This window comes from Leuciscus leuciscus, assembly GCF_965113295.1.
Source record: "Leuciscus leuciscus genome assembly, chromosome: 17".
Classification (NCBI taxonomy): Eukaryota; Metazoa; Chordata; class Actinopteri; order Cypriniformes; family Leuciscidae; genus Leuciscus; species Leuciscus leuciscus.
Genome location: NC_138741.1, coordinates 27,275,817 through 27,300,583, shown reverse-complemented (window position 1 = coordinate 27,300,583; position 24,767 = coordinate 27,275,817). Strand labels below are relative to the sequence as shown.

At 39.2% G+C, this 24,767-nt stretch overlaps 1 protein-coding gene across 1 annotated transcript in view; it reads left to right on the top strand.

Annotated features, from left to right (window-relative positions):
• akap6 (A kinase (PRKA) anchor protein 6) overlaps positions 1–23,259 on the top strand; it is a 175,250-nt gene extending 151,991 nt beyond the window's left edge. The window contains exons 13-16 of the mRNA XM_082142267.1: positions 12,383–12,598; positions 14,948–17,986; positions 19,123–19,242; positions 22,276–23,259. Of these exons, the coding sequence (XP_081998393.1) occupies positions 12,383–12,598; positions 14,948–17,986; positions 19,123–19,242; positions 22,276–22,317 (3,417 nt within the window). The 3' untranslated portion in view covers positions 22,318–23,259. The remainder of the gene's footprint in view (positions 1–12,382; positions 12,599–14,947; positions 17,987–19,122; positions 19,243–22,275) is intronic.
• Positions 23,260–24,767: the final 1,508 nt, after the last annotated feature.

Here is a 24,767-nt window from a genome sequence, read left to right as displayed (position 1 = left end):
TCAGAAGATGTGTCATAGCGCCCCCTAGTGTGTAACAGGGAAAACACGGAAATCTGGACATTTCCGTGTTTGGCGGGGAAAAAGTTAAGGAACCTTTTTTTTTTCTTTCTTTTTTTCTGATGTAGCCGTGTAAATGTCAAAGCCTATTAAATGTTACAAATTATGGCTTTTCAATTATGCTATGATGTTGAATGGCTATAATTACTCATTTCATTCACAGAAAAATTCAATGAATAGAGACATCAATAGCAGTATATTGGTATTACTGATATTGGCCTTCATTCATAGTACTTGGTAAAAAAAAGTTGCCATTAAACATTTAAAATGTACAGTCTTTGTTGATTCTACAATCATTTTGAGATTCAGTGCAAATATATGTATTAGCCTTAAAATAAATAGCAAATTTAATGTTAAGTGCAATAAATCACGATTAATTACAGTAAAATGTGTGATTAGTTAGTTGGTTAATTGATTGACAGCAAGAAGGGTCAGAGCAGTATAAAGTATACATAAAGTTTTGGAGGATAAGAGTTGAATTAAGTTATTCATATTATTATATTTCATTTCCATTTCCAGACATGCAGAAAGCTTTAGTTTTCCGATTTGTAATTCCCTAATTTACAAAGGTTTACGCATCTCCTATCGCTTGTGTTTTCCCTCGTTACATATTTTGGATACTTTGACACTGCTTTTCAAAAAGAGCGTAGTTCTCTCAGCTCAGTTTTACCATTTATCACACATTTTACTATTTTTAAATCTCTTCCACAGAATTCCATGGCATAATTTCCATGGCCATATGAATGGGCATCAGCCATCGAAAAACCTGTATTGATCGAGCACTACTTATCAGTACCTAGTATAGCACCTGTACACCTGCTGAGACACATTTGCTGAGACTTTGCTTTTTCAGAGCAGCTTACACTAAACCATAATGCACACTTAAACTATAATGCATGACGGCATCATGTCAGGTAGTCTGGGTGTATAGCATATACACAAAAATGAAACTGCTTAGTCAAACTCCACAGGAGAGAACCGCTCTCTAAAAAAACAACCTGCTTCGCTTGATCCGTGCACTTTTAATAAATACAGGGCAAAAAGCACACATCAAATCCCCTGACTGAAAATCCATATGAAATAATTATTTGAGTTAAAATCCTGAGAAACAGCTTGGAGTATTAATCAAGACGTGTCAAAACACAGGTAGTGGAGCTGATTACATCCACCTGCTGAGTGACAAACATAAGTGAGGAAAAGCTTTAAATATACACAGAGCTAAATGATCAGGAGGGGGGAAATAAGGCTCACTTTCTCCTTCGATCAAATGACATGCAGCCAAAAAGGCTCACATTGATTTCTCAGGGATAATCCAGAGAAAATAGCAATACAATGATCGGAAATATTGGTAAGTGCGATTTATATGGACTCTGCCATTGCACTACAAGGAAAGAATGAGAAAGGAGGATGATTACATGGATCTGTTTTTTTTCGTCTGCTTTTGAAGCATGAATTGGCTAACTGGCGTGACTTGGCGTGATCACAGAGCACTTGAAAAGCATCAGCGGGAGAGCTGAGATCTACAGTACACCTCTCTAAATCTCTGAAACAGCACCGTTCTCGTCTCTGTCCACAGTGCAGCCAAACTTAAAGTGCGCTGCACTTAAAAGCAGCATGAAATGGCGTTTGCAGCCTGTTTTACTTCTGTAATCGGACAGTTTTGTGAGTGAAAACTGTATTTAATGTGAAAAATGTAGGCAGGGACATGACTGGAAAATGTACCAGTAATAATAATAATAATATGATTTTTATTAAAGGGATAGTTCACCCAAAAATTTAAATTCTGTCATCATTTACTCACCCTCGAGTTGTTCCAAACCTGTAGGAATTTATTGAAAGCATGCACTTTCATTTGAAAACTAGAAGTTTTTTTGTGCACGTGATAATTTTTTCTGCATTTATCACTAATAGGGTCTCTGTACTTTTAAATAAATAGATAAGGGACTGTTAGTCATTGTAAGGTTATTTTTTTGTGGCCGACTGCTGTAATCTTACACTGACATGTTATTGGTGCGTATGATAGTTGTTTACTGTTTCAGAAAGGGTCAAGGGTTTGAGATTACCCCAGAAACTCAGCATTTAGTGATTTTGATAAATTCATCCCAGATTATTGTGTTTTAATTGAACATCAGTTTTGGCAGTTTAAGAGTTTATCTATGACCTGTCTGTGTAACTAAAATCTATATGTAGTGCCTCACGGCTGGAGCTGCTGGAATGTGTCTGTTCAGTGTAGATTCCTGATGCCAATAAAAGGCTGAAAGGATGTGTTAAGGGAGAGATAGTGAGACACTTCGTTATGAGTAACAGGTATGGTCACCCTTTAAAATGTCATCATAAAAATGTCTGTCTTCCACTGAATAAAAAGCATTAAGTTCTTTACTTGCTAGGGGGAGTGGAGTGCCTAAAATTAGACTCTATTGTATCTTAACCTTCACTGGTCAGGCGGCTCAGAGTAGTTGGCTGCCAATTTCACTTCTTTCATTAATAACTGTCTTTCCTTTAATAGTGTGCCTTCATGATATTAAAACCCGAGGGTTGGACTTTTCCTGTCAGGGAGAGGAGACATGACGGGATCCGCATGCCAACTTTGGTCATTAGTTAACAATCGTTTAACTTACAGAATTCATTGTATCCTGAAGATTTGTTATTTCTATAAATATAAGAAATTAATGCTTTTACTCATCAGGGATGAATATTTCTGTTTCAAATGATTGCTGTTCTTTTAAACTGTCTATTCATCATGTTTCCACAAAACATATTTTGCAGCACAATGCTTTTCAACATTGATGATAATAAGAAATGTTTCTTGAGCACATTCGAATATTAGAATGGTTTCTGATGGATCATGTGACACTGAAGACTGGAGTAATGATCATCACAGGAATACATTATATTTCTAAAATATATTCAAATAGAATAATATTATTTAAAATTTAAATATATAATGCACTGTAGATTTCTGTGAGAGAAATCATTATAGATGGTGGATGGATTGGAGACAAATGTTTAACACAAATATTCTTATTTCAATATATTATGTATTTACTCAACCTGATTATAATGAAAAGTAATGAAGTTAATTAATTCAGTCCAGTAAAATGGACTTAACTTTACTCAACATTGTGAGTTATGCATTTTTATGTTTAGAGTTTTATGTTGTTAACTTACAAATGGTTAAGCTCCTCACAAAAAAATGACATGATTTGAGGTATCATTCATTTCTGTGGCCTAAACCGTGTGGGATTTAAACGTTGATGTCTCTTTTGGGGTCACTAACCTCGAGTATTGAGCCAAAGTGAGACTCGATGGTGGACACACCACTAATAACCCTACTAGATCTTCTTCTTCGTCTTAGCGATTATTGTCTTTTTCAGTGATTGCTGTCGAGCAGCGCCAAGAGCCCTTTCAAAAACACCTCCAACTCCAAACCACGTTCCTATTAAAGGAATTTCACAGGAGAATTAGACTAAATGGAAGCCAGACTGAATATCTGCGGCAGAATTCGAGTCAGAGTCCATCTCCACGTCTGCCCGGCACCTTTGATCAGCTCGCCGCAGCGTGGGGCCCCGGGGCCTCATCCTCCGGGTCCCGTCAGCCTGATTGAATGTGACGGCGCAGATATAATATCAATACTTTCTCCATGATTAGGAATAAGGAACTCCTGTTCTTTGGCAAGTGCTAACCGCATTAAGCCAGTTCTGGGACGGGCGCGCGAGAGCGCCAAACACAGAGTTAGTGTCTCATCAGCTAGTAATGGGGAGCAGACAGGTGACAGGCCTGTTCATTACACACACAATCGACTGGCCGCACACACACACAGATGCATAGAGTCGTATTTTTCATTATACATCCATGCCGCTTGCTTTCATTTACAGGCGCTAATGAGAAAATGTCCCCATTGATGGCAATGTTATCACTTTGCTGCCATTTGTTTGCTTTAGCACGGTAAAGAGGACGTCTGCCGTTCGTAACACATTAGTCTCATTTTGAAAACACTGTCAGTTTTTTTGTCTTAAAGGGAAAAATAATTAAAAATAAGCATCCTTTGACAACAAGCTTTATGGAAGGTCACTGACAGCCCGACTCAAACCAATGCATTTCCGTCTCGGGTAATTTAGACGTATTTGAAATAACGAACACGTCAAGCAGAATGCAAAACAGGATCCTTCATCATGATCGTTTTTCCTGTATAATATGACTAGCGTCAGTCTGCTGACATCGAGTTTTGTCTTGCTTGAAGGTTGGTTAAGTTTGCTTTTATTGTCTATCCACTCACTGCGGTACTATTTCTCTCTATTAGTGCGTCGGGATCGAGGCCTCGACTGACAGGCGTTGATGAAACCCGAGCAGGCCGGAGCCGAGGGGACGTGTCTGGGAACAAATGGCCGACATGAATTCATTATACTCATTTGCGATAACAAGTGCTTGTGGTTTTAATTGACTTAATCAACAAATAGAATTAATCAGAGATTTCTAATTAATGATAATTGATTGAATATCCACTGGGTCACTGTCAGAGCTCCGTTCCCGTGTCCTTGCCGTCACTGTAGGGGATTTGGAGCTCCGCTCCTCAATCTCGCCGAGATTAATTGAAAATGTTAAAATTGCAGCGGCTGTAAAGAGCGAAATGAAGTGTGCGCTCGTTTTTCCCGGCGGAGAACGAGAAACAAATACCCCCGAAACCGAAAGAGCAGAAGCCTGTCGTCTGGCTTTTTTTTTTGTGTTAATCCTCCGGAAAGCACGTCAGCGCCGGTGCACGCGTCATTTAAACTCTCCTCGCGCTTAAGTCGCACTGCACACCAAAAAAAAAGTCAGAATATCATAAGGCTTAGATTTTAATGAAATTAAGTGGGAGGGAGAGATGGGGAATTGGAGTTTAAAGGCTTTAGGCTGCGTCTGGATGGAGGCATGGTCTGTTCTCATTTTGTGCTGAATAAAGAGATAAGCAGTTTTTTGGAGGAACACTCTGGGGAGGTCTGTGTAATACACATGCATCTTCACGGCTCGGCTCTCCGCCTCAGGTGTGATTACAGACTCTGATAGCGAGAGACCTGTAGATTAATACTGTACACCAGATGGATTTAGCCACACGATAACAGCCAGGGGAGTGAGATGAGAGAGAATAGTCATACCGTCGTTCTGAAGATTGCGTTGGCGCCTAAGCACGTCGTGAGAAGGCTGATCCTCTGATAGCTTTATTAAACAGCACCTGATAGATGATCCACCCGTGATCTTGTCTGATCTTACAGTGGATGGACAACTGAAGGGTGGCTATATATGTTTTGTTTCTCAAAATACTCCCCAGGGATCATTTTATTGCTCTGTTCTGAAGCACAATGTGAAGTGGACAAACTCTTGGGACATAAATAGTTAACTTTTATTAATAATAGTCATAAACAAGGATTATTACAAGTCATAAACAAGAGGTAATACTTATCGGTTCAAAAAACCGCCCACAAAACCTCGCACAATACAACTTTAACATCATAGGATGTCCTGTTACTTTATCCTCTACAGTAAAAGACCTGGGTGTTATACTCGATTGCAACCTGTCTTTTGAAAATCATATTTCATATGTTACAAAAACAGCCTTTTTCCACCTTAGAAACATTGCTAAGCTACGTAATATGCTATCAGTTTCTGATGCAGAAAGTTAGTTCATGCATTCATGACCTCGAGACTGGATTACTGTAATGCTTTATTAGCTGGTTGTCCTGCATCCTCAATAAACAAGCTACAGTTAGTCCAAAATGCCGCCGCTAGAGTTCTTACGAGATCAAGAAAATATGATCATATAACACCGATTTTATCATCACTGCATTGGTTACCTATAAAGTTCCGTATTAATTACAAGGTATTGCTACTGACTTATAAAGCCCTAAACGGCTTAGCTCCAGTCTATTTAACGGATCTTCTATCGCCCTATAATCCATCGCGCTCTTTAAGATCACTAAATTCAAGGCTTTTGGTCATACCTAGGATATTCAGAACCACCAAAGGAGGGAGAGCATTTTCACATTTGGCTCCAAAACTCTGGAATAGTCTTCCTGATACTGTTCGTTGCTCAGACTCGCTCTCCCAGTTTAAAACTAGATTAAAGTCGCATCTCTTCAGCCAGGCATTCATATAATCCTACAGTTCAAACTACAATCCGTCCTCTAGCTCATAAATGCCAGAGGAGAACTGGCCCCCGACTGAGCCTGGGTTCTCCCAAGGTTTTTTTTCTCCATTAGGTCACCTGATGGAGTTTTAGGACACCATTAGGTCACTTGATGGAGTTTTTCGGTTCCTTGCCACTGTTGCCTTTGGCTTGCTCAGTTGGGCATATTTTGGGGATATTTAATCTAATTTTATCAATCAATAAATTCCTCTTGAAACAAACTTTGTTGTATTATTTTAATTTAATACTGTGAAGCTGCTTTGATACAATCTGTATTGTGAAAAGCGCTATACAAATAAACTTGACTTGACTTGACTTGACTTATTATACAGTGTTAAAAAATGATATGATCAATAAGTTATGACAACATATGTTTTTACATTGCTTTAACTCACCAAAATAAGTTAAGCTATACAAGATTTAACACATTTTTAAGTCAGTTTAATTTAATTTAAGTTGAAATGACTTGCAGTTTTAAGTACAATCAACTTGGATGTTTAAGGCAGCAACTTTTTTTTCTTTTTTTTACAGTGATTTCTTATCATAATTTGCCTTTTAAGTAGTTTTGATTTCAATTATTTTGCACTCTGTCATTGTTAGCGTTAGTATTTACTATAGTATTTTTTTTTTAGTTCCAGTTTAATTTTTTATTTTAGTTTTAGTATTGACTTTATAGGCTGCCAAAGTTCATGTCTTAAGTGGTAAAGTTAAATTTCTCTTCACAGTCTAGAGTTATTGCTGTCTAGTGACATTTTTATAGTTAATGCAGGTTGGGTGTAAAGTTTTATACTTTGTATATATCATGTTTTTTTTTATAGTAATTCATCAAATTAGTTAATTATATATATTTTTAGGAGTCATGAACATTTCTTTTAGTTTAGTAATTGTTTATCCAAGTTATGTTCTCATATAGTTTCCATTTTAGTTTGTCTTAATTGCAGTAATGCTGCAATTAATGTAGTTCATTAGTCTAATTGTTGGCTATTTAAAGTTATTCAAAGCATTTTACAGCGGCTTTGAATGCAGCTTTGAGTCGGAGCTACAAATGAGATCATATTTGACATATTGTAAGGGTTTAGAGTTATAACACGTTTTAATATGCATAGCAGCTCAGATTGTTTGTTCTTGAGAGAATTAGATGAGAAATGTTTGCGTTCATATGGACTTTTTGAAACATTGTTGAAATCTGTTCTGAAACTGGAGTCTTATTGCAGTCTAGGAGAAACAATTGAGATACTTTTCATTTGTGATTTTTCTTTCACAATATGCTGTTCTGTCTCTCTCTGTCTACCTCTTTCAGTGTTTTGATATCTGACTGAGGCACCAGGGCCCGCTGGCCCCCTGCCAGCGCTTCAGTCTCAGTGCTGGTTTGTGGCTCTGAAATGGAGTCATTGTGTGGATTCACATAGTGGAGGAAAAACAGCCTACTCACTGCACCGTGTGTTTGAAAAAGCTTTTTAGCAAATATTGGCCTACTATACTGCACTGTTCCTCTTCCTCAATAAGACTCAATCAGTTTATGAGAACCAGTAATGCAGAAATAGTGTCATTTTTCTAGTGTTTTGTTTGTCTAAAACCTCAATCTAGCATACAGTACATGCAGTGATGTAGTCTCACGTTTTGAGCTATTTAATCTGAGGGGACCTGTGGCATCGATTAATCATAGTCATCTGTATTTTATTTACATATCTGAAGGGTGAAGTTACTGTAGGTTAAGAACTGAGTTGTAGCCTGTTGGATTCTATTGGAATCAGGTGTGGTTCATATTGCTACTTATTCTGATCAAGAAATTCTCACTTAAACTGGACATTTTCTGACTGACATGGAAGTAGAGCTATCACTAACGATTGTATTGGTAATCTACTTATCTGACAATTATTTGACGATTAATCGAGTAATTGTATCTTTTTTTGGTAATAAAAATAGACCTAAGTGAACAATAACCATTAAAATGCCTACATGCGTATAATAACAATGAAGCAATAATAATTGGTTCAGAAAAATTATTAAAAGCAAGTAATCATGGTTTTGTTGAACGACACTGTCAAAATGCATAATGCAATATACATAATATAAACATAATCAACGTATGTACATTATGTGGGCGCTAACAACCGTTTGATTGCTGTTGTTACACTTTACAGCATGATCAAATCCTTGATTAATATTGTCCAAACAACATTCATGTCCATTTAATCTTTAATATAAGGCCACTTCTTTATGATAGAAATGCTACAACCAAATTTCTTGAACATGTGGACATCAAAACATGCAAATTCAGTGCAAGGGTTTAAACATATATTTTTAAATCACGATGAACAACGGTTTGCATATTTAGAAACAAATATTGATGTATTTATTCTCCTGTGATCTCCTCCCATTATGATTTACATTACAAATCTGGTGAAATGGCGCGCGATGCGTTCCCAGATGAACGTTATAAACAACCCAAACCCAAAGAATATGCAGCGCTGGAGTTTGTTAACCGAGCTGCTGAGATGATAACAGTGCAACTCTTCACAAGCGTGTCAGACTTTATGCATTCCCAAATGCACACTACCAAACAAACAGCACATGCAGAGACTCAGTTCGTGTGGAGTAGCATTTACTGTGAACTGAGTCTCTTTGAGACGGAAGAAAAGCCCTGAAAACCGGCCGCAGCACATATATTTATTTAACTGAATAACAGCTTTTGTGAATTTCACAATAGCACTATGCTAGATCATGATTTGGAATATTTTTAATTAGGGCTGTCAAATCGATTAATCTCATCTAACATAAAAGTTTGTGTTTATATAACACAGTTGTGTTTATATTGGGTGTATATATATTATTATATTTTATTATATGCCTTTTCCGGTATTTTCCAGTTAATCGACACGGGCAAGTTGCAATCGAGGATTTTTTCAAATCAAGTTCTCGAATTTAATCGAGGAATCGTGACAGCCCTACATGCAATTTAACAAATCTTTTCATTTAATTTCTGTTATTTAAACGAATGCTTATTTTTATTCTGAATTCTAATTGTCTATTAACAAAACAAAAAACAACAACTCTAAATTAGTTTTTTTGTGAATCCTTTTTTAATTTTTTTTCCAGTAAAAATATCTAAAAGTTCTTAAAACAAGCTACATTTGCTGTATAGGATATTGAGTCATGTTTAGATTGTATCTTTAATACGAGTGTATTTTGTCTTACTGCACTGGCTGAGTTTTATTTAGTACGGTAATAAAGTAAAAGAAGAAAAAGTAATAAACATCTGCCAGTGCAGTAAGACAAAATACACTCGTATTACTTTTACTTTGTTACTAAATAAAACTCTGCCAGTGCAGTGAGACAAAATACACTTAAATTTAAAGAGGCAATCTATGAAAAGTCTTAATATATTATGCAGTGCTGCTTTTCAAGTAAATATCTTGTTTGAACTATTTTTAGATGTTTTGGCTGAAGAATAAGACAAAAATCTGAGTCTGAGTCTATTAATGTGTGGTGAATTCCTGCTAACGTATAGATGCCAAATAAAATCGTCTATTTCACTTAGTTTTTGTGTTTTTTTGTGGGAAGAATCCCACAAAAGCATGTTTGGTGGGCATTTATCTGAAGCTGATATCAGAGGCTGAACAATATCTACAAGTCATGTGCTGCCTACTGTGTCCGAGAATATGTTAAACAACGACAAGCTATTTTATTATAAGATATTTGCATGTCTTTAAGAAGCCAGGGCACCACATTTTCCAGACATCGTCCACCGATCAAAAAAGTGTCCATTTGAGTGTCAGTTTTCCATCTCCTCACACGTTTCTATCTGTCAAAGTTTCAACTCTTGGGCATGATAACTCCATCACAGCATGTTTGCTCCTCGGCCTCCTCTCCGGCATGCCGCCATTGAATTTTACAGTCTCATTACCTGTTTAAAAGACACGGGAGAGGGAAATATGCTAAAACAGAGGAACGGAGCACTCCGGGAAAAATAAAATCCAATTTAAATGTAATGGTGAAATGTAATGGTGTTTAATATTTATTGAAAAATGTACAGAAAATGTAAGGCGGTGCTTTTGGAGGCTGGTGGGATTTGCATAAATTGTTCTCTGAATGTTTTCGTCCCGTACCACACATGGAGTAGCACCGTCTCTTCGCAAAGCTGCCGCTGCATATTTAAAAGGGGTTTTGGTGCAGGTGAGAGACCGTCAGAATACCTGCAACCCTTCCAAAGCGTGGTGTTGTCGTCTTTGGGAGAGTCTATATGCTCTGGCGGTTTCATTAAACAAGTGTCATAGCTGGACACTGAAGCATGGGAGTGCAGCTTTGGCCTTTAAATATTTAATTCTGTCGTGTTTATAGGGAGAGGGGGATGTGATTTACACGCTCCTGACAGCCTGAATTGTTGCGAAGACCTCATCAAGCGCACAGGAGTCTCTCTTTCTCTCTCAGTGTCAGTTTCTCTCTCTCTCTCTTCATTCACTATGTTCATTCATGGCTCTGAGGTGCAGTGAGTTCACATATATGACTAGCAATAAACCCCATGTTGTAGTTGTGGCAAATGTTTTTCGAGAATAGTTTTTTTTTAGTAGACCGCACTACATTTTTCAGTAGTGAGGTTGTAGCTCAGTATCTGTATCAAGGTGTTTTTTCACTATTTGTGTCCCTTTGTATTGTGTATGAATAATGCACAAGAATAAACACACTTTGTTAGAATGGATCTCCATATCTCAAGTAACTTTGGGAAGACAGATTCATTTTAGCGATTCATTTCATTTTACTCAGTTTGTTCAGATGGTTCATTACTCAGTAGGATTCCCAGAAGTCCCTGAGTAACATTTTGCCATCTTTTTAAGTATTCAGTAACATTCAATGTTTTAAATATATAACTTCTGCATCATAAGTTCAAGCAAATATAATTCATTTTAGCTTTTTTTATTTATTTTTTTATTTTTATTTAAAGAGTTCATGTCAATGGATTGGCTACAAAAAAATTATTCAAATGAAGTTATCAAATGAATCAAGTGTTCACAGAAGTCCTTGCACAGCATTTATTTAGTTTTTTTTTTAGTTTTTTTTTTTTACAAAAACCTATACAGCTTTTTATATATTTGTTTGTATTTTTTTTATTTAATTTTTTATGTTTTTATACAGCTTTTTATCATTGTTTTTTGTATTTAAATTAATTATGGTGTTTTTATTTTTGATTTATTTATTATTATTTACACTCTAAAAAAATGCTGGGTTCTTTCAACCCATGTTTGGGTCAAATGTGGACAAACCCAACCTTTGGTTTACATTTTTACATAACATTTTTAAACCATATTTGTTCCATAGTTTTTCCATATTTGACCCAAACATGATTTGAAACAACCCAACATTTTTTAGAGTGTAGGTTTGTTTTTACAGCTTTTTATCAATGTTTTTGTTCTAATTTCTGTCAATCACAGTGTTTTTAGTTTTATTATTTAGGGTTGTTTTATACAGCTTTTAATCAATACTTTTTGTATTCATTTCTGTCAATTAGAGTGTTCTTAGTTTTATTTAGTTTTTTTTTTAATACAGCTTTTTAACCTTTTTTTGTATGAATTTCCGTATATAAATTCGTGTTTTTGGTTTGATTATTTTGTGTATTTAGGTTTATGTTTTCACTGTCAATTATATCAGTGTTTTATGCCAGATAATTACTCTAATTAATTTATATAATCTCGTAAAACTGAAGCCTATTGCTCCCTTTAAGGGATAGTTCACCCAAAAATTCTGTCATTAATTACTCATCCTCATGTCGTTCCAAACCCGTAAGACCTTCGTTTATCTTCAGAACACAAATTAAGATATTTTTGATGAAATCCGAGAGATGAACGAAGGTCTTATAGGTTTGAAACGACATGAGGATGAGTAATTAATGACAGAATTCTAATTTTTGGGTGAAATTACCCTTTAAGTCACTTTGTGACTTCTTGTACAGCTAACTACTTTTTCAAATGGCATACTTGACTGTAGTCTCCACAAGCTCAGCTTCAAAGTTAAGCTTTTAGAGATGTGTTGTGCTTCCTGTTCTTTGGTAAAACTCTGGCATTAACATATGAACCTTGCCCCCTTAACCTGATGACAGGGATGTTTAACCCTGTTTACTAACACAATCTATGAGTGTTTGAGAAGACTGTCCTGCTCCTGTCTCTGCAGGCTCTGTGTATGGAGGTGCGGGGCAGACGGAAGGGCATTTCTTCCGTGCTGAGGCTCTGTCAGAGGCTGTTGGATGGGCCTGAACAGCAGAGCTCAGAGGCAGAGCACCAGTCACTGCAGCTGCTGCAGGTCAACCTGGAGAGACGCTGGGAGGCCATCGTCATGCAGGTCCTTCAGTGGCAGACCAGACTGAAACACTCGCTGGGCAGAGACCAGGTCACATATGCTTTACACTACAGTTACAAGTAAACAAGAGAACATATGTATTGTGAATATAAACAGGGTAGGGCTGTCTGAGATCCACGCTGTGGACGGTTTAATTGTGTTAGTGGTGGAGTGGCATACTAGCAAACTGTTTACTGCAAACTATTTTCTGTTTACTTTATATTCTTTTTTAAAAAGCAGTTGTATGCTCCGTTTGCATTATTTAGCATCTAATTCACTAAAGGAATTATGCAAATTGGTGCAAACAACATGGTGATTTTTTTTTTCTTGCAAATACACACAAATGCCTCTTTTAATTAAACAAAATGGTTTACTACCAGTTTTCCATAACGCTAAAAAAGGCGCAGTCTGTAAGTAATTTGTGTAATTTAAATATGCATGGCAGAGTGCTATAGCAGCGCAAATAGCGTAAAGTGGCCATAACTGTTTTGTGAATTAATCTGAGTGTGTGAGCAGTATGCAATGATAAACAATAGTATGCTATGTTGTTGTTACATGACCTTACTATGTTGGATGTTTAATTCAACAACTGTGCGTCCATCATGACGTAAATATTTGCAGTGTTTAGTTTTTTTAATGTATTTTTTGTAAAATTTTCTTCATTTTTGACAGTCCATTTAAATATTTTGTCAATAAGGAGATGTTAAAATCCGTTGACATTACCCCTGGATCCTAATGCAACCATTATAATTCAACATACAGATATGAATTTGTTTTTTATTCAACCCACTGGAATCGGCTCTTTGAAGATCTCCTTATATGTTGCTCTGGTCAAAGAAAGCTGCCCAGGCCAATGTGAAGCAGAAATACACTAGTACCAATAATATAGTGCAGCACTGCTGGAACAGTGTAATAAGAATGATGTATAAGGCAGGGAAAGTGGCCACATATTATTCTTGAATACACAGAGTAAGGGGACAGTGGCTAGATGCGCTCCCCAGATACTCACTGCACTGTGAACTCAATCGATTACAAATGCTGCCAGAAGTAACTGACTGTTCTTAATGTATATTGAGTAACCCGTAGCAATGAAATAACTTGATCTTGTATCCCTATCCTGCACTGAAAGGGAGGAAGTAGTCTCATAAAGCACATAACATGTGCACATACCGTGTTCACCCGCGTATAAAAAGACTTCCCATCCTGAAAACGGAAGCCTTAACTAGTCTCTTATTGTATGTGTGGGACCGTTACAGTTCGTGTTAAACAGGGGAGTGGGCCAAGGGCTAGACTTTGCCTTTTGTCATGTAGATGTTGTGCATTCCTGCATGGCAGCAGCAGGGCTCTGGGGAGGCTGCATGCTTCACACAGAAAAGCCCAGCAACCTGTTTGTGAACGTCCACTCACTTACACAGGGAAGACAAATTACTCGCCCCTCTCTCAGCTTGACCTTGCGGGGCTGAAGTGCAATTTCACTTTTTTTGCGGGTGCAGAATAAAGGGAAATAAAAATAATAGGTAGAGTTTGTTTTTGTGAATACAGTACACTTTGTGAGATGATGAAATAGCTGACTGGTGAATGCTTTAGGAGGCCTTGCTCACAACAAGTCTTGCGTCTGAAAAAAAAATCCAATCGTTACACTTTTAACAGGATTTTTTTTTCTCTTTAGAATATCAAGAATTCAGTTTGAAGGTCAATGAAAGAGATAATGATTTTTAAGTTAACTTTCATCCACTCTGAAGGGAGTGGTAAACCAGTGAAAGAGCAACTGTTAAAAGGAAAAAAAGGTTTCAAAAGAGCTTTAATTGACACCGTCAAGTTATTACATGATTTCACTCTCAAGTTGAATAGAGTAGCAGAGACATTCAGACAAAATTTTCAGGCCATACTGGACCATCTTGTTTAACTTGGCAAAATTACTTTTGTAATGTTGTAGCTAAAGGTTATAATTAGTCTATCTGATTAAAATGTTATGTGCTGCAATCGGGGTGCAAATGTTAGCTGAGGCAGCTTATTGAAATCATTTTTATTTGATTAGACTGATTGATTGTTCTCACAGTTGAAGGTTTTTATCATGCACTAGCAATCTAAACTTGTGCATTAGTATTTTCCTCATCAGCAGAAAGAGAATAAACAGAAATCAAATAAAAATTCATTTTATGGGATATATGACATACAAAGCAAGTGTTAGATTTGCCAGTTTATTAGATTAATGAGATAAAGAGGATCATATAAATAGACTCTTCCTGCTTGAACAAGAAGCAAAGCAATTTGTGTAATTATGTGCTGCGCTGAATACCCATATCTAAGCAAAATTTATTTGTCCCAGATTAACTTTGATCTAATTAAAAGTCAAATTGAGAATTTCTTTGCCCCTGACATTTTTTTCCCCTCCTACAGGTCCCTGGGAACCTCATTGAGCCTTCGCTTATGGACCTCCATGGGCTGACGGAAGACTCTTGGGAGTGGGACGAGATGGACATGACTATGTGCAATCTGGAGACACAGGACTGTGAAGATGAGCAAAATCCTGGATCTAAATCACTCCTTAATTCCCCAAAGGAGCCTTTGAATCTCACAGAGTCATTTCCAAATGATATACGGTGCGGAGCAGCCTTGAGCACAGCAGAGTCGAATGCCTCATCTTCCTGTGTTTATCAGGTGTACAGACTGCACAATGTTGAACTCTACCAACAACCCCAATATAATCACAAATCATCTTCATCCAAAATCCAGCCGTCACTTTTGAAGAGGCTGAGCATGGATTCCTCCTTCTCCTCGGCTGAATCTCTACCTGATATCTTGGGAGACCTGTTGAAGGGGAAGCACGAGCTTTTATCGAATTCAGTCAAGAGATCAGAGAGCGAAAGTGGGATAGTTAGTGAAGGGGACACGGAGATCACAGGTAACTCTGAGATGTGCCTGCTGTTCCAGAGTGATGATCCAAAAGTTTGCGTTACTCTCACCCCTCCAATCAGAGAAGATTCACTCAATGGAGACAGAGTCTCAGATGAAGACATAGACAGAGTTTTGGAGCGTGCCAACAAGTGTGCAGAATATGTTGATAGTCTCAGCACTGGGAAGAGAGACCAGAGATGGCATATCATGAGAAAGAAAAGAGAAGATGGTGGAGAAAACAGGAAGAAACACCACAAGGAGCCAGTGAAGATCCTTGCAAATGACCTTGAACTAAGCCAAGATGCTAATGACCGAAATCTCAACATGAGCAGAGATGACGAGAGGGTGACTACACACCAAAAGCTCCAAAAGGAGTTTGCACAGCTCTCCCAGGGGTCTTCCCTTGACTCCCTTTATGCAGTAGGAGAATTATTCCCATCAAGCAAAGAGACACTAACTCGTAGCACTTCACTGGAAAGTTGGCTTGCTCCATGTAAGAGCACAGAGGATGCGGGTAGTAAGGAAAGTCTGAGGGACATTGGATCGACTGTGGAGCCCACGGGGGAACTCAGCAGAAGAACTCTGGAGCTTCTAAAACGCCTTGAGAACATCCAAAGCCCTCTTGCTCTGAAGATGACACGTAGCGTCTCTGACGTAACGCTCCAGAGCAGCTCGCTGTGGCGTGGGTCACGCTCAGCTGGCGCTCCCTCCTCCATTAACGAGAGCTCAGCAGCCTCCCTGACAGAGCTGAGCAGCACAGAGGACTTGTCGGTGGCATCCGAGGACCTAGCCGTGCAAATGAACCGCTGCGCTGCTGCTGAATCAAATGCGTCCTTCCGCAAACATTGCCGCAACCAGCAACAAACCGACGAAACCGACGCGAGCATCAGTATGGTTGTCAACGTTTCCTGCACTTCAGCCTGTACTGACGACGAGGAAGACAGCGATCTTCTCTCCAGCTCCACTCTGACTCTCACCGAAGAGGAGCTTGGTATTAAAGACGATGACTCTAGTGTAACCTCAGAGGAAGAATACACTGAAGGTTCCTTCACTCTCGGGTTGGATTATATAAAGGGTGAGTTTCAAAGCTGGATAAAGCCTAGATCTCAGAGTAGAGAGAAAAATGAGGCAGATCTAGTGGATGAACTGCAGTGTGGCACCCTGTCTAGAGACATCCTGTCACCCATTAAGACTACTAATGATAGACAATTTCTCAGCCGGTCTGCGCTGAAACTCTTGGAAGCCAACACTAATGCTAAAAACGAGAGCCTCAAGCAACAGGAGGTGGACGGAAACCGTCGGGACGCCACCAGGAGCTATATCAGCCGCTTCGCGGATGACATGGAAAACGGCAATGTCGAGAGCTCTCACATCAAAGGGAAGGATGAAGACGACGAGCTGCTGAGAGAAGAGGGAAGTCTGCTAACCAAGAAAGGGGAATCATTTAAAGGCTCCATCAATGACGTCAAAAGCAGTATGCTGACCGCCACCTCTCCATCCTCATGCGATCAGAGCTTGAGCTCCCTGGAAGGACAGTTAAAAGGTGAGCTGCCCTGTCACAATTCCCACCGTCCCTCCCCCACCATCTCTCCCGTAGAGGAGTGCTCGGGGTTAGCTGCTCACGCTCACAGCCAACAGAAGCAGCTTGCTGCCTTTCTGAATGACGTCCACGAGAACCATCAAGAAAGCTCTTCAGAGTGCTGCAGTCACCCTGCTTTCATGTCTGAAGAGGCCAAGAGTGACAACGTCCATGACTTTGTGATGGAGATCATTGACATGACATCTGTGGCCCTGAAGACCAAAGAGATGCAGGGAGAGCAGCCGGCGGAGGTATGTAGCCCAGCGTCTGTATCTCAGATCAGAGAGAAGGTCCTCGAGCACTCCCATCGGCTTATTCATTTGCGGAAGGGCGACTTCTACTCCTATCTGTCGCTGTCCTCGCATGATAGTGACTGCGGAGAGGTCAGCACCTGTGCGGAGGACAAGAGCATCTCCCCGATCCTTTCGAGCACACCAGATATCCGTGACGAAGAGCCGCTCTTCGAGGCCTGCACAGAGGAAGTGTACCTGGGTCCTCCTCTCTGTTACAGCATGTCCATTAGCAAACGGCCCACGAGACACAAACTAATAGAGCCCCTCGGTCTCCTGAGCCCAGCACCTTCATCGGGTTGCGATGAATACCAAAAAGCACATGGTATTTCTCAAGGAAGTGTAGCTGGTAGCCAGTCAGAGTGCCATAATGAGGCGCCTTATCTTAATCCTTTACCATGTGAAACCCCAATAGATACTGTTGAATGTTTTGCAGATACTAAAATGCTTGAATCCAATATTTCCCCTGTAATGACTAAGATAAGAGTCTCTTGCTCCACTACAAATCCTTTAAAAGAGGATGGCAGCCTTTATATTAATCCCAAAATTAACTGTCCGCTGATAAGGAAGACTGATAGCGATGAAAGGGCTCCTGCTTCACAGTTGATGAAACAGAAGAACGTCGGGAAAGGGCGCCGCTCTCTACAGGAAGCCAAGTCGACTCATAAACAGGTGTGTTTCGACATTACACCGTGCTCTATCTGCTTGTAATGAGAGCGGTGTGCGTTTCTGCTGAATTCATCTCATTGACTAAATATTTAAGAGGGGATTTTTATTCATTCTCTCACCCCTCCCCTGCGCTTTTCCCCTGAAGTGCTAATGGAAGAAGGATTTGCAGGCGTAGATTTAAAATTTTAAGGTCTACAGAACAGAATAATCATAATCAGTCAGATTATATTATGATTCATAAGCAAGAATGCGGCGAGGATCATTACTTAATTTCATGACTGAATTAGCATGTATTTGTGTTCTTTTTAAGTAGTTTTCTATTTCATATGCAAACTTCTCCCAGCTTGGTTCCAACTCTGTCTGGAAATCCTATGTTTGACCTTATATCAGGCAAATTAAGTTCCTACTTTCCAGATAATCATTGAGACTGAAAACACAGAATTAATTTGACTTAAGTCATCAATTGAATTTCAATGTTTTACTCATAAGGACATATTGATTTCATAAAAATGGCTGGATGGTTTTTTGTATGAAAACAGAAAGGGAATTATTATAATCTTCATCCTTTCAACGTCCATATCTGTCTCAGTCTGTTCATGTTTCTTTCTGCTTTGTCTATTTACAGTATTTTTTTCTTTTTCTAATGTGAATAGTGTCAAATAAGCATTATAACAGTGCAAATGAAGTAAACAGTAATATTGAGGGATGATTTTTAATGTTAAAATATTTTAAATAAAGACAAAGACAACTATTTTTAGAACATTTTTAGCAAATTAAGACTGTTTTCTCAAAATTTCTATTTAAAATGAGTGTACTTTATTGGTGTGCATATCATTGTCAAATCATTTGTGCCAAATAAGTGATAACAAATCAAGAAATGTTTCGGTTGACCTGTGTGTAAACGCTTTTCCAATGGAAGATGATGCAAATGTTTATTATTATTTAATTTAGTGACTATTGGCACAGAAATACAAGCTTCACCATTAAAAATTAAAACATTTATAAATTAAATTACACTACATTAAATTTAATTCTAAAAACTGCAGGGTAAAGAAAGAAACAAATTTCACAAAACAAGAAACATTCAAAAAGCAATAAATTATGGAAGTAGCATTTCTCTTTTCCTCTCTGTCTTTCAGCTGACAAGGTCAGAGAGCATCAGTGGTGTTGTGGAGGGCTGCAGGGCTCAGATCAGCGGTCCACAGACAGATAGCTCATCTATAGGAAGGAGTAGAGTCAGCAGCAGGCCTCAGGTCAAGGTAGGTGTTATAGGACTCGCTTCAACACACACAACCTCTCCCTCTCGGCCACTTCCACCACACCGCTGAAAAACAGCCACAGGGTGTTTTCCACGTCAAGCGTTACATTGCAAACTACCCCATTTTCCAGTGCACTCCATACTGCACGCTAGCATGATTTATTAGTGGCGGGTTTTGAAATGAGTTTGTTTTGTGTTTTTCCCATTGCTTGTTGGTTGTGAAATTCTGCTTGATAAAAACCCAAAGGCTCACTTCACGATGACGCAAATGCCCGGTCTGGACCGGCAGTGTAATGGTTTAAATTATAGGCCACTGTACTTTCTACATGATGACTCTCTTGCCAGTAAATTGGTTTGAAAAGCATTCATTACATCTACAGTATATATCCAATGGGGTTAGCCTTTGAATTGTCGTCTTATTTTTCTCAGTCTTTCTCTCTTACTGTCTCGTTCTCGGTCGCTGCTGTGGCCTCATCAGCGCAGGGTTGAAATAATGAATGTCTGTTGGTCGGCAATCATTTCTCTTGATGAGAAGCATATACACCTGATGGAAAACTTAAAGAGAGCTGCTCTCTTGGTCTCCCGACTGCAGCAATATACGACACATTGTAATATGGTGGAATTAACAGATGGCAAACACAAAACTGAGCTAGTTCTGGGTTGGGCAAAATTGGATATGAAGAAAAATTATATGAAAATGGAAGTTTTGGTATGTAACCACTTCATACATAAATGATCATTTGATAACGGTTATATGATGGTCATCTTGAAGATTTTGAATAGTTGGTGGGTCGGACACATTTCGGCAAACGCCCAAGGCTCCAGAGACACGGCAAACGGCAGAGAGAAACAACTATCTGTCTCTACAGACACTATGATGTCAGCCCTGCGGTCATTGTGGATTCAGTTCACACTACACTGTTAAATGTACCGCAGTGTCACATGACAGAGAAGACCTGGACCAAACAAACAAACATACTAATCAAATGCAATGCTTTATTGTACAAATAACATCTTGGTTCATGTTTCACAGTTCATTATGTACCATATACACTCACCTAAAGGATTATTAGGAACACCATACTAATACTGTGTTTGACCCCCTTTCGCTTTCAGAACTGCCTTAATTCTACGTGGCATTGATTCAACAAGGTGCTGAAAGCATTCTTTAGAAATGTTGGCCCATATTGATAGGATAGCATATTGCAGTTGATGGAGATTTGTGGGATGCACATCCAGGGCACGAAGCTCCCGTTCCACCACATCCCAAAGATGCTCTATTGGGTTGAGATCTGGTGACTGTGGGGGCCATTTTAGTACAGTGAACTCATTGTCATGTTCAAGAAACCAATTTGAAATGATTCGAGCTTTGGACATGGTGCATTATCCTGCTGGAAGTAGCCATCAGAGGATGGGTACATGGTGTTCATAAAGGGATGGACATGGTCAGAAACAATGCTCAGGTAGGCCGTGGCATTTAAACGATGCCCAATTGGCACTAAGGGGCCTAAAGTGTGGCAAGAAAACATCCCCCACACCATTACACCACCACCACCAGCCTGCACAGTGGTAACAAGGCATGATGGATCCATGTTCTCATTCTGTTTACGCCAAATTCTGACCATCTGAATGTCTCAACAGAAATCGAGACTCATCAGACCAGGCAACATTTTTCCAGTCTTCATCTGTCCAATTTTGGTGAGCTCGTGCAAATTGTAGCCTCTTTTTCCTATTTGTAGTGAAGATGAGTGGTACCCGGTGGGGTCTTCTGCTGTTGTAGCCCATCCGCCTCAAGGTTGTGCGTGTTGTGGCTTCACAAATGCTTTGCTGCATACCTCGGTTGTAACGAGTGGTTATTTCAGTCAAAGTTGCTCTTCTATCAGCTTGAATCAGTCGGCCCATTCTCCTCTGACCTCTAGCATCAACAAGGCATTTTCGCCCACAGGACTGCCGCATACTGGATGTTTTTCCCTTTTCACACCATTCTTTGTAAACCCTAGAAATGGTTGTGCGTGAAAATCCCAGTAACTGAGCAGATTGTGAAATACTCAGACCGGCCCGTCTGGCACCAACAACCATGCCACGCTCAAAATTGCTTAAATCACCTTTCTTTCCCATTCTGACATTCAGTTTGGAGTTCAGGAGATTGTCTTGACCAGGGCCACACCCCTAAATGCATTGAAGCAACTGCCATGTGATTGGTTGATTAGATAATTGCATTAATGAGAAATTGAACAGGTGTTCCTAATAATCCTTTAGGTGAGTGTATAATGTTTAATGAAAATTAAAATAATTAAAATGTCTGTCTATCTATCTATCTATCTATCTATCTATCTATCTATCTATCTATCTATCTATCTATCTATCTATCTAATCAGTCTGTCTGTCTATCAATTAAAATTGAAAGCATATAAATTACTATGTACTGTATATTATACTTTACTATAAATGACTATAAACTATATATATTTTTTTTTTTAAATGTGACTTTTTTGATCTGTTAAATGATAAGTCTGTTATGAGCACTTACTCTAAAATGTAATTAATTACTAGTTACTAATTACAAATTCAACAGTGTCATTAGATTACTTTACTAATTACTCTCAAAAGTATTGCATTACTTATTACTAATTACTTTTTAAATCCCATATCAACCTCAATCAGTTGAACAATACAAGGATGGACACGAAACTGCTCTTTTAATCCTTTCAAATAAATAATATAAAATTGCATAAATTATTCTTGAACTGACCAAAGTATTAAAAGGGAGAAAGTCACATTAAATCTTGTTTTATGTAGAATTGTTCTATTGTCTATACAGTATTTAATGCAATTACATCAGAAGTAACTGTAATTAAATTACAGAAATCCCTTACTTTACTTTTTCAAGGGGAAAGTAATTGAATTACAGTAATGAATTACAACCAACACAGCCTATAAATCTGTGTCTGGATTTAAGATCTGTGAGTTAGCAGCAGTCACTGCAGTTTTACTTTTAGTTTCTAACAATGTGAATGTGTGTGTGTTTTTGCAGAGATTCTCTGGAAGTCTAGCCACTCCTGTGTGTAAACCCTGACTGCTCTAGTGAAGGCTCTCTGAAGTCTCAAACACACCACCTCTGGATGGTGATGTGGGGGTCTGGAACGGACACCTAACTGGATGTTAGTGCATGGGCCATTAGTCTGGCACTTTAGAGCTCTAAGTCCTTCATCCTCAGCACCCTCATCCTCTTCCTCCTGGCTGCTTTAACTATTTACCCGTGACCTTTGCTGACCTTACCCCTCCAAGCTCCACACTGGACTGAGCTACCTCACCAGTCTTCCACCATCTCGACCCTAACGCTTCAACACGGTAGACTACACACAAGCCTCTTCTGTCATATTCCTGATGATCAGCCAGCTAGCGACATCTAAGCAGGCTCAAGTATTTGGTGCCTAAGCATAGAGGTATGTTACCTGAGGGTCGCCCCATGAATCAGTAATGTGGTCCTAATCAGCCTCGAATGAGACATGACGTCATGGTCTCCACATTCTAAGATCCCTCATGTGGAGGTTACCAAACAGGCTTCACGTTCCTCTCTAGCCGAGTGACGTAACGCCACAGTTTCTATGCAACACGACGGTTGTGTGATGTTGTGTGGCATGTGATCATCTTTCGGCAGTTTGATGCGATACCATTTTTTTTTACACCCTGAAAAACAAAGAAATGTATAAACATTTTGTGCCTTGCAGTTGCTACATTTTGTTAAACACTGCTTCACCCCATTGTGTGTCCTGCGATCGGTGAGAAAGCAGACGTGTGGCAAGGCTGATAATGACGAATGGGCATCTGTAAATATGTGAACTGTACGTTCAAACCCTGGTGTATAATGATGTCATATTACTTCATGTTCGTGTTACTGTTTGTGTTACGTGACGTGGATAAATAGTTACTGTTAGACTGCATGGTGAACTATGTACAAGAAAACTTCCATAAATAAACATAATTTAATGACTTTATCACACATGCTGTTCTTTTCACTCAGAATTAGTGAGGCCGGGCCGAGTTGTCACACTTTTTACTGCAGAGAATATTTCTAAAATCAGATTAACTATAAGGTTAAAGTATTAACTGATGATTTTTACTGTTATTGCCCAGCAAAACATATGGGGCCTTATTTTAACGATCTGAAACGCAAGTATCAAGCGCGAAACGCAAGTAACTTTGTGGGCGGGTCTTGGGCGCTGTTGCTATTATACCGGCGGGATAAATGACTCTTGCGCCCGACGCAAATCTAAAATGGGTTGGTCTGAAGTAGCTTCATTATTCATAGGTGTGGTTTGGGCGTAACGTGAAATAAACCAATCAGAGCGTCATCTCACATTCCCTTTAAGAGCAGGCACGCTTGTTCTATAGCGGATTCCTATCATAACGGCGGATTTGACAGGCGCACGCCAGCAGCGGTTCACAGCCGAGGAGACCGACGTTCTCGTCAGGGCCGTAAAACACAGAGAAGTGACATTGGAGATGGAGAAACACTCCCAAATTAACTTCGGTTAAACAGGCGTATGATAATTTGGGTAAATGTGTAAGCTAGATGTATGCTTTTATAATAAACTATCTATCTATCTATCTATCTATCTATCTAAATATCTATCGTAATAATGTATGACTTGCAAAAATGAAAACTGCTGCTTCTGTGTACAGTAGATGAGAGAATCAAATATGCGCAACGCGCCACTGACTTTAAAAAAAAAATTTTCGGTTAGTGGCGGAATTGTTTTCTAAACCTGTAAAATAGCGTGAAGGAACGTTTGCGCCGGAACACCGCCCCCGGGAGCGCAAGTGTATTTCTTTAAAGCCCCTTTCACACAGCGCTTTGAACCCGGCAAATTGCCAGAACACCTTCTGTGTGAACGCAAACACGACCCGGGATTGATGCCGGGATCGATGCCGGGTTGGGGACCTAGTAACATTGCCGTGTTCAGTCCCGGTGTTGTGCCGAATTTCGACCCCCTGCCAAATTATTACCCCCCTCGTTGAAGTCAGTACCTGATTGCCTAATCCTAACCCCACCCCTAATCCTAACCCCCCCCCCCCACAACTAATCCTAAACCTACCAATACTAGGGGGGTAATAATTTGGCGGGGGTCGAAATTCGGCACAACACCGGAACGCGCGCTGTGTGAACAAAAGCCGTAACAATTCCGTGTCGTAGTGATGACGCTGAAGCCGCGATCGTTCGCCAGCTGTGAAACGGTACGTAATGCGCAAGTTTATGATCGAATCAGAGAAAAAAATGCACAAGCGTGGTTTCTAGAGAGAGAAATTGCAGCTCATAAGCAAACTTAACACGCTGCGGAGACATTACAAGTCACATCGATGTCACGTGTCTTTACGGAATTTTTACGGGTTGTGTGTGAACGCACTCTCTGATTCCGGAAAATCACTGGCAGTGTGAATGAACCAAAATCAAACGAACCCGGGTCAAGTCCCGGGTCACTTTATCCGTGTATTTTCCGGAATATCTGTGTGAAAGGGGCTTAA